The 10,959-nt window shown below is 41.1% G+C and overlaps 1 protein-coding gene across 1 annotated transcript; it reads left to right on the top strand.

The window, feature by feature from the left end:
• Positions 1-238: 238 nt before the first annotated feature.
• On the top strand, positions 239-731 carry LOC117034455 (60S ribosomal protein L23). Its single transcript, XM_033127359.1, has one exon. The coding sequence runs from the start codon at positions 267-269 to the stop codon at positions 687-689; it is 423 nt and encodes a 140-aa protein (XP_032983250.1). The 5' UTR covers positions 239-266; the 3' UTR covers positions 690-731.
• The last annotated feature ends 10,228 nt before the right edge of the window (positions 732-10,959 follow it).

Here is a 10,959-nt window from a genome sequence, read left to right as displayed (position 1 = left end):
CAAAGGTATCTTAGCTTGGATGAAATATACTAGAAGTCATCATCTTTATAAAGAATTTTGTTTCTTCTAAACCAGCCAGATGTTTATGGTTTGAAGATGATGATTATTCACAGATTTTATACTTGTTAGAATTCTAAACAGTTTGAGAGAGGGTCACTGATATCAGAAAACAGAAATTAAATATTAGCTTTAGTCCTGGTATTACTTTAAAAACGTGGCTTGTTTTTATGGTCAAATAAAGTAGGCTTTCTTTTCCGGCGTTCAAGATGTCTAAGCGAGGACGTGGTGGGTCCTCTGGTGCAAAATTCCGGATTTCCCTGGGTCTTCCGGTAGGAGCCGTGATCAATTGTGCAGACAACACAGGAGCCAAAAATCTGTATATCATCTCTGTGAAGGGGATCAAGGGACGACTGAACAGACTTCCTGCTGCTGGTGTGGGTGACATGGTGATGGCCACAGTCAAAAAAGGCAAACCAGAGCTCAGAAAGAAGGTACATCCAGCCGTGGTAATTCGACAAAGAAAGTCATATCGGAGAAAAGATGGCGTGTTTCTTTATTTTGAAGATAATGCAGGGGTCATAGTAAACAATAAAGGCGAGATGAAAGGTTCTGCCATCACAGGACCAGTTGCAAAGGAGTGTGCAGATTTGTGGCCCAGGATTGCATCCAATGCTGGTAGCATTGCATGATTCTTCGGTGTATTTGTAAAAAAAAAAAACACAAACATTAAAATTATTTGGTCAGTAAAAAAATAAATAAATAAAAATAAAAATAAAGTAGGCTTCTACTTTCCCCATACTGCACAAATTATGCTTCCCTTTGAAAGAGCATCAGCCAGACTTTACAGTTGTTTTCATTATCCCCCTGTAGAATATAACTGGAAAGTTTCATAAGTTCTTCTCTTACATGGGGATTAAACTCAAATACAATGAGCTTGATTTTAATTTTACAAAAATAGGTTTCCTTTTCCAGCACAGTGTTTCACATTAAAATGGGTGAACTGCAACTATAGCAGTTACCTAGTTTAAGGCGACTGAGTGGGCGCATGAGACTCCACAAGTTATATTTACGTAAGACTCCAATAAGTCAAAAGCAACAATATAGCATGAGAAAGGGGGAAGAAAAAAAGCACAGGTAATCATCAAGGTGTTTTGCAATATGCAGGCACAGATTCTAGGGACCTTTTTCAGTTGCATCAAACACTATTCATCTTCAAATCACAAACCACCAAAATACATATGAAGTATCTCAATTTCAGGAGAACCAAGGCATGTTTACTGAGAGGTCTTTTATATTCAGTGGTCACATAGCCAAAACCTGTGAAGAGGTGTAAATCATCCATCTCCCTATTTTCAATAAGCAGTGTAGACAAGCTGATACATGCATCTTAAGCAATGCAGTATAGCATGAGAAAAAAAGCAGGGGGTACAACTAATACTAATTCCAGGGACACTAACAGACTTTCTATTCCAAACTCAGGAACCAACAGTCTTGTACATGGGCAAGATTTGGGAATCTTGAGGGTGTGAGGGTGATTGAAATCTCAAGAACAATATGACATATCAGCAAAACAAGAACACTGTTCTACTCTGCATTTCCAAAGGATTTGTTCAGGAATGCCTGGGCACTGTCCACTATCCTGAGTGTAAAGCACAGGAACTTGACTAGGGCACTGTTCTTTGAAGACAATAATTCGTAACAGCAAAATCATTTTAGTGAATTGGGCGTCTTCACATACCTTGACCTGCACCAGCTCTCCCCGCAAACCACTTTCCAACAAGAAAGTCACTGTACCTACAGTCAGATAAGTACTTTCCAACTTTTCCTTGACATATTCAAAATACTAAAAGGGGTCACAATAGAGGAAGAACTTTTCCACCAGAAAGGTGGGCGATATCTGACTCCTCATTCCTCATCCTTGCTCATTCTCTGGGTCTCTTACCCTCACACCCTGTTTGCAGGGAATTAACTGCTATTGGATAGCAACCAAGAGTTAAGTAAAGTCTCCTTTCCAGGTTAAATTTGAATCCTAAACCCAAACTTTCTTTGATATGTTTAAAGTATCTACTTGATCTTGTGAGACTGGAGGTCAGATAAACTAGCGCTCACAAGGCAAACTCATTGGTTCTGTCTATTTGTGATTCAATCCTGTTCCATGATGATGTGACTAGTAGCTAACAATTGTATTGCTGACCCCAACTGTGCTTTCCTTGCTAGCCAGGACCTGTCTGGGTGCAAGAACATGTACCAATGAGAAAGACTTTTCTGAGTTGCAGAATCTTCTTTTTTCACATCGTGCTGACTGTCAGCAACGTGGGAACTGGTGGAAAAACATGTCAAGGCCACATTAAAAGAATAAATAAACATTTTTCATGGTTTCTTCTCACTACATGGTATAGGTTTACCTCTCCATTCTATCATAACAGGTAACAATCCTAAAATTGGCAGTGGGTTTTCAGGAGAACTAGCATATTGAAGGTGTAGCTGTAGAGAACTTATCTGGTGACGGCCTCTTTGTGGGACCTTCTTATCACTGAGTGGATTTGGGAGCTTTAGGCATTTTGACATCAAGACTTGTCCTATACTAAGCATCAGATTACATAAACACAGGATCCCTTGTTTATCACATAATTCCTCAATCACAAAAGTGATGAACAGAAGGCATGGTATTGATGCTGGGTGGTGGGTACACAGAAATTAAGAAGTCTATTTTTTTCCTTTTTTTAAAAAAATAGTTTCAGGTGTACAAAACATGGTACATAGCATGAGAATTTTATTTTTTATATGATTAAGTTTTTATAATGAAAAACAAGGAACATAATGACAATGAGCTGTAAAAACACTACCAAAAGACAGAAGGCAAATGTATGCATTTGGCATTACTAACTAGCCCTCAATCCCTTGAGGCAGATATCCAGGTTGGCTCACTCACTGTGAGTGAGGCTGCACCAACAAACGTGTGTTCAGAAGATGTGGCAGAATATTGGGTTAAAATCAATGACTTGTCCCTTAATCTAAAAATTTAATCATGACATCTTTGGTTTTGTAACTGATGTTTCTAATACCTGTCAGACCCTCTAATTTAAATGCTAATAATCTTTCTGTGACCTGCAGCCATATGCACAATTGTACCTCCATTCCTGCTGCCATTTTCATTTTCCATACTCTCATAGTTTGGTCTTTGCGAAGTGCTGTGATAGTCATTAAGGCTCTTCATAAATATTCCAGATCTCTCTCCTAGGCACAGGAAAGGACTGAATTTCTCCATCCATTTGAAGGTACATGTCACTGCATGATTTGCTTTGGTCAATGAAATGAGAGGGGAAGTGATTGTCACTCCTCAGTAGAAGCCATAGAAGCCAGTGTGTACTCTTCTAAGTTCTGGTTCTATCTCTCCTGGTAACCAGTGATATTCCAGGTCGGGGTTAACCCTTCTACCTGGGTCATGAGTCATGACGATGATGTATAGCAGAACTCCCAGACAACCCACATGCACATGTAATACGAGTGAGAAGGAGAACTTTGTTGTTTTAAGCCACAGATATTTGGGGGTTGGTTTTATTATAACCTAAGCTAACATTTGCTTACTTAATCTGGGAATCCTGTTCATAAATTCATTTGCAACTGTGGCCTTTAAAAAAAAGTCCAATCTACTTAGTATAGTATGCAGGGACCTTGTATTAATTATCTATTGACATACAACCATAAAATATCCCAGGCTTGGGCTGGCAAGGTGGCTCAGGTGGTTGGAGCACTGTGTTCCTAATGCTGAGTTTGCCAGTTCGATTCCCCCATGGGCCAGTGAGCTGCGCCCTCTACAGCTAAGATTGTGAACAACAGCTCTCCCTGGAGCTGGGCTGCTGTGGGCTACCATGTGCTGCCATGGGCAGGCTGGTGGCCATTGTGAGCAGCCAGCAGCCTGCGAGAGCTGCCATGAGCTGCTGTGAGCGGCCGACCAACAACTGGCGACAGACTGCATCGCGAGCGCCTGTGAAGGACAGTCGCCACATTTTCAGTCTATTCCTGAAACTCAAGGGGACGTTAACCTTTCCGCAGGGCCCTACATCCCTGCATGGTACTAGTGACGCGAGTGGGGAACAAAGTCCCGGCACACAGGTTCAGATAGAGTAGGTAACACAGCTTTATTTGGGTGCCAGTGTCCCTGCAGAGGCCAATGCTCTGGTCAGCACAGAAGGTTATACAGAATAGAACAGAATTTCATAACGAACCAAGGCCCAGAGTCAATCGGAATGGAGAAGGTTCCTGGTCCAGGAGAGGCTACTGGGCCCACGACGGGTCTGAGGCGAGCTGGTTTTGCAAGGAAGAACTTCGGAGAGTCCCGGAGTATCATCGTGGTTTGCACCTCGCAGAGGACTCTGTCAGATAGTGTCTCATCCAGAGGCTCGCAGAGGGTCTTAGCTGAGCGCCCAGTCAGACCACTCACGGCATTACTCTGGAGTTCTGCTTTAATCCTCTTTTCCTTGGGCTTGTTTACTTTTTAGGTGATAACCAGAAGTGGTTTGCCAGGAGTTTTTTAGCCCTTAGGTGATAACCAGATGTTGTTTGCCAGGAGTTTTTTACCTCTTAGACGATAACCAGAAGTTGCTTGGTAAATGTGTTTATCACTCAATTTTGTTATGCTCAGTTTCACACACAAACATATTTCTTACTTCACTCTTATCAGTCTCAAACATATGTGGCCATAGTCCTGTCTGTACTAGTAAACAACTTGTTTTGCAAGCCTCAATACAACATATATAATACATTTTATATGCTCTATACACTGCCCCAGCAAGGGGCAGGGAGCGCAAGGCTCATAATACCAGCATGGGCCAGGGAGCTGTGTCCTACACAACTAGACTGAGAAACAACAGCTTGAACCGGAGTGAGGGCGGGAGGCGGAAGAAGGGGGGGGGGGGATAAATAAATAAATAAATAAATATCAGGCTTTTTAAAATCCTAGACAGGCCAATCCTAAAATTCTTATAGGAGACAGTCAAGAATATCTCAAGCAATTTTTAAAAGAAATATGATAGCTATTTGCTCTACTTGATAACAAACAAGATTTACTATAAATTTATAGTAATTAATATTAATTACTATGTAATTAATGGTATTAAGTACAGGGATAAATACATATTCTGAATTATAAAAGAGAGCTCTGAAATTGATCTATATATATGGAAATTGCATATATAACAGTGCCATTATAAGTCAGTATAAAAGGGTTATTACATGCAGGTAGCCAAGTCTGAGTTTAAGGGCTCACTTCAATTCAGCCACCAGCTAGCTGCAAGTTCAGGGGTTGCCAAGACCACCCTTACTTCTGACCAACTGACTACAAATTTAGGAGTCCCCATGTCCACCCTCAGGTTTAATAGACCCCTTCCTCAGGTGATAAAGACTCACAGAACTCACTGAAAGTTCTATTCTTATCATTACAGTTTTATTATAGCATAAGGATACAAATGAGAACCAGCCAAAAGGAGAGACACGTAGGGAAAAGCCTGGGAAGGTTGTAAACCTAACATGTTAGACTTGGGGTTGGACTCAATCTCCAGCCTCCTACACTCCCTGTAGGTCAGACTGATATATGATTCAAAGCCCCAACCTTCTAATCACATGATCTTTCTGGCTGGCCAGCTGCTGACCTGAGTCCTCCCCAGAGCAGAAACTATGTGGTTTGAGGGCCCTTCCATGAATAACAAAGACATTCAGGAAATTCTAAGTGTTTAGAGGTTATGTCTTTCTTAGGAATCAGGGACAAAGGCCAGACAAACTATTGCAGTTATTTTTAAAAGGGTGCTAGGATAATTAGTTCATATGGAAAAAATAAATAAAATTAGGTATCTCCTTGACACCCTACACAAATCAATGCTTTATGTACACTCTAAATATCAGTAAGTTTACTTGGTGCAAGGTCAGATAGTATTTTAGGCTTTGCAGACCACATTCAATCTCTATTTGACTTTAAAAATTTAAAAACCAATCTTAAACTCAAGGGCAAAGGCAAACAGTGTGGGCTGGATGTCGCCCATGGGGTGCAGTTTGCTGACCCCTGGTACCCTAAAATATCAACAGCAAAACTCCGAAAGTTTTAAAGAAAATGTCTTTATGATCTTCATGTGGGGAAGGATTTCTTTAAAAAAACTTAGCACAACTTACAATGGGAAAGATAGTTAAATTTCAGCTAAATTAAAATTAGATAATTCTGTATAATAGACATAAAACACTAGTAAAAACAAAAATAAGCTGCAGACTGGAAGAATATATTTGCAACACTTAACTGAAAAAGGATGAAAACTATATAAAGAACTCTTACGAATCAGTAAGAAAATGACAACAGTAAAACTCAATGGGCAGATATTCACAGAAGGTGTGGGGACAGAGCCCCAAAAAGCAGTTTCCAGGCTCTCAGCCTCACATAGAAAGGTGCTGGCTCAGGTAGTAAATGGCCATCGACTGTGATCAAATGGCCATCAGCTGTGGCTAGTTGGCCGTCAGCTGTAACCAGTGAGCCATTGGGCAATAATATAACTGCCGTGGCTAGGCTAGCAAAAAAAGGGGGAGCTAGCAAGAAGATGGTGGCTGAGCCTGCAAGCGGCGCAGTGAGGGTTGAGAATTGTGTTGCTCCTGGTTCCTGTGTCTCCAACCCAGCTGCCAGTGAGAGTATAGTGGTATGACTCCCCTACCTATGGCTCCGTGGGTGTTCCTTTTTGGCCTTGCCGTGTCCTGCGTTCTTGTGTGGGGAGTGGGAGCTGAGACCCCGCCGGACGCCCCGCAGGACACTTGGCGTAGTCGGCAGGATCCCCTGCACTACAGAAGGGGTGACTCTGAATAGCCAATTAATGTTGTAGACTAAACTTCATTTTTAATGGAAGCAGCCTAATTTGTGGATGGGCTCATTCTTAGATTTTGTTTCTTGTATCAGTTCAAAAAGTTTACAGCAAAACCTGTTGGATGGGATAGTTTTAATAGCTTTAGGACATTAATGTAAAGTGAATAGTCGATTCACATCGTCTTAAAAGTTTGTAAGAAATATTTGATTTGTCTCTACCATTACCATACCTCAGTGTTGCTACAGCTGGAGGGAATTTGAACTAAGATGCAGAGAGAGGGTAAGACTGGAGCATATAGATGTTTATGAATCCTCTTCCAATAATCTTACCATGTTTCCCCGAAAATAAGACCTAGCTGGATAATCAGCTCTAATGCATCTTTTGGAGCAAAAATTAATATAAGATCCGGTATTATATTATACCCAGTCTTATATAAGTCTTATATAATATTATATAAGACCCCGGTCTTATAGTAAAATACGACCGGGGTCTTATATTAATTTTTGCTCCAAAAGACGCATTAGAGCTGATTGTCCGGCTAGGTCTTATTCTCGGGGAAACACGGTAGTTGCAAGTAGAGGCACTAAGACCTTGAAGACATTGTGCAGGAAAGAATGTTTTGGTTTCTTCAAAAACCATTTGCACTGTATTGCTGATGCTACAACACCACCATAGTGGTTTTTATCATTGTTTATTTCATAGACAATTTCAAACTGTCGGTGAAAATACATCTAGCGTAAGAGAAAGCTTATGAGTTTATTTGAGCCAAACTGATGACAATTGCTGGGAAGCAAAATCTCTAATGATTGAGAAAATGCTCCAGAAAATGGTGGTTTTGCAACTTATTTTATACATTAGAATCAAACGAGGAGACGTAAGTGGGGGTTACCTGAAATTCATTGGTGTTAGAGTAAGGGGATGGGAGAAAGCAAAATGTGGAAATCTCTGGGATAGGATAAAAAGTAAAATGGCGAGACACATACTTCTTTTATATGGATGGGTACAGGGTAGTTAACATAGCACATAGAGATTGTGTGTAGGCAGTAAGATAATGAGGGGCTCTGTGGTCTCCTGCTCTGGTGCAGTGGGTTGTGCCCTGAGGGGTCCAGAAAAAGAGATTACTCTGACATTCCAAGGGTATGTTATCTTAGATGCAAAAAAGACAATAGACAGGCTCACTTAAGGTAAAGAGTGACCTTTGTCAAGGAAGCTACAGGCCAAGGATGTGACTACTGGCCATGACCCGCTATATTTAGGAATTTTTATGTTCAGACCATCCTATGTAGTTAATTTCAGTCTCTGAGTTTGTAGGGCCCACCAGGCAGGCCTCCTCTGAGCTTGTCAGGTTTAGTATGTGGCCCCTTTTTTGTCTACAGGGTCAAAATATAAATTCATAGCAAAGGTCTTCTTTTGTTTCAGGCAACTGTTGAAGTTTTGTGGACGACAAATGAGTGGCAGAGTACATGGGGAGAGCTGGTGCTCCCACACCCTGGGTCTGAAGTTGGGACGCCTTTGCTATCAGGCATGGGGGACCTGTGTCAGTCAGGCCTTAAAGGTATATGGAGATCAAGGACTGAGAATCCTGGGGTCAAGTTTGGAGTCTTTGCGGGACACTGTCCATAGGGCTCAGTGTTCGAGAACTGGAGGGGAGGTGGTATTCATCATGAAAGCTGTGTCTTTAGGTTAATATGGGTCTCAGTGAAGGATGAGCCGGGGTGAGAGAGACCTGATAAACATTACATTTCCCCCTCAGTCCTTCAAGTTCATTTCTCTTTCCAAGGACTAGTTTGCAAATTTCCTTAGGCCCCTACATCACCCCAAATAAAGGAAGTTTAGTGAGATCAAGGACTAAGCAAATCTAAACTGGTAAGCTTCCTATTAAAGATGAGGTTTCTTTCCTTCTTATTGCAAATTTACTTGGATATTTCTTTTCAGATTCTTTCTGAAAGAAAATAAAATCTGAACAGTAAAATACATATCTAGCCCCCCAATTGTATTTTCCAAAGATAACTCTTATTCAAATATTAGCATATTTCAATTATTTTCTTTTGTTTTCTCTGCGTATTTTTATAATTCAGGTAAACTCCAGAAACATTGGTATAATTTGCTTTTTTAGTTAAATTCATGGTCTAAGCATTTCCATAATACAAATTCTCTAGGAATTTTTTTTATGTCTACACCAATACATAAACAGAAGAGATGTTGTGACTAAAATCTGATTAAACACACATATCTATTTGGGTAACATTGGAATATTTAAAATATTTAGTTATACTAGTCTCCCCTTATCTGTGGTTTTGCTTTTCAAGGTTTCAGTTGCTCACGATCAACAGAAGGTCAAAAACATTAAATGGAAAATTCCAGAAGTAAACAATTCATAAGTTTTAAATTGGGCGTAGTTCTGAATAATGTGATGAAATCCCACTCCGGCCCACCAAGGATGAATCATCATTTTGTCCATCGTAACCACGCTGTACACCCAACAACCATTAGTCACTCAGTAGCCATCTTGCTTATCAGGTCAACTGGTGAGGTAACAAAGTGCTTGTGTTCAAGTCACTCTTATTTTATTTAATAATGGCCCCAAAGCATAAGAACAGTGATGCTGACAACTTGGATATGCCACAAAGAAGCTGTAGTGCTTCCTTTAAGTGAAAAGGTGAGTATGTGTCAGAAAAAAACATGAAGGATTAAGAAGTTGCCCTTTACAGATTCAGTTGATTAAATGGATTAATGAGGTGGGGTGGCCGGATGGCTCAGTTGGTTAGAGCATGAGCTCTCAACAACAAGGTTGCTGGTTCAATTCCCTCATGGGGTGGTGGGCTGCGCCCCCTGCAACTATGATTGAAAACCGCGACTGGACTTGGAGCTGAGCTGTGCCCTCCACAACTGGATGGAAGGATAATGACTTGGAGCTGATGGGCACTGGAGAAACACACTGTTCCCCAATATTCCCCAATAAAATTTTTTTAAAAAATGGATTAATTAGGTATGTGTAGCCTTGAGAAAGCGAACAAAACAGTTTTTAAGTGAGCAGAGAAAGAAAAAACAGCTGGATATCAGGGTGGATCAAACTGATAAGTGGCTAGATTGAAAGCTATGTGGTGAGTCAAACTGCAAATGAGTCCTTTGTGTGGGGGGCCCCCAATATTGGAATTAGTGCTGTAAGGATGGAATTCAGTAAATCAATAACGTAATTAGACTTAGCTCATTTGCAGTTTGACTCACCACATAGCTTGCAATCTAGCCACTTATCAGTTTGATCCACCCTGATATCCAGCTGTTTTTTCTTTCTCTGCTCACTTAAAAACTGTTTTGTTTGCTTTCTCAAGGCTTCACATACCTAATTAATCCATTTTTAAAAAAAATTTTATTGGGGAATATTGGGGAACAGTGTGTTTCTCCAGTGCCCATCAGCTCCAAGTCATTATCCTTCCATCTAGTTGTGGAGGGTGCAGCTCAGCTCCAAGTCCAGTCGCGGTTTTCAATCATAGTTGCAGGGGGCGCAGCCCACCATCCCATGCGGGAATTGAACCAGCAACCTTGTTGTTGAGAGCTCACGCTCTAACCAACTGAGCCATCCGGCCACCCCACCTCATTAATCCATTTAATCAACTGAATCTGTAAAGGGCAACTTCTTAATCCTCTTAATCCTCAGGCACCCAGAAATCAGAATCCCGTTTGCAACCCAAATCCAGAGATAACATTACCTTACAGGCCAGACCCCCAGGAAGCAATGTCAGTCCTCGGACCTGCCTGGCCGACTCCCCCTTTCCTTTCTTCTTCTTTTTTTTAATTTTTATTTTTAAAAGATTTTATTGTGGAAGAGGAACAGGAGTTTATTGGGGAACAGTGTGTACTTCCAGGACTTTTTCCAAGTCAAGTTGTTGTCCTTTCAGTCTTAGTTGTGGATGGCGCAGCTCAGCTCCAGTTCCAGTTTCCATTGTTAGTTGCAGGGGGCACAGCCCACCATCCCTTGGAGGGAGTCGAACCAGCAACCTTGTGGTTGAGAGGACTCACTCCAACCAACTGAGCCATCCGGGAGCTCAGCGGCCGCTCAGTTCAAGGTGCCATATTCAATCTTTTTTTTTTTTTTTTTTTTTTTTTTTTTGCCACTTTC

Source organism: Rhinolophus ferrumequinum, chromosome 15 (assembly GCF_004115265.2).
Source record: "Rhinolophus ferrumequinum isolate MPI-CBG mRhiFer1 chromosome 15, mRhiFer1_v1.p, whole genome shotgun sequence".
In the NCBI taxonomy this organism is placed as follows: Eukaryota; Metazoa; Chordata; class Mammalia; order Chiroptera; family Rhinolophidae; genus Rhinolophus; species Rhinolophus ferrumequinum.
The sequence above is the reverse complement of the archived record's forward strand: the minus strand, read 5'-3'. Positions and strand labels throughout refer to the sequence as shown.

Coding starts and splice junctions, on each gene's coding strand:
- LOC117034455 (XM_033127359.1), top strand. CDS start 267: ATGTCTAAGCGAGGACGTGGTGGGTCCTCTGGTGCAAAATTCCGGATT.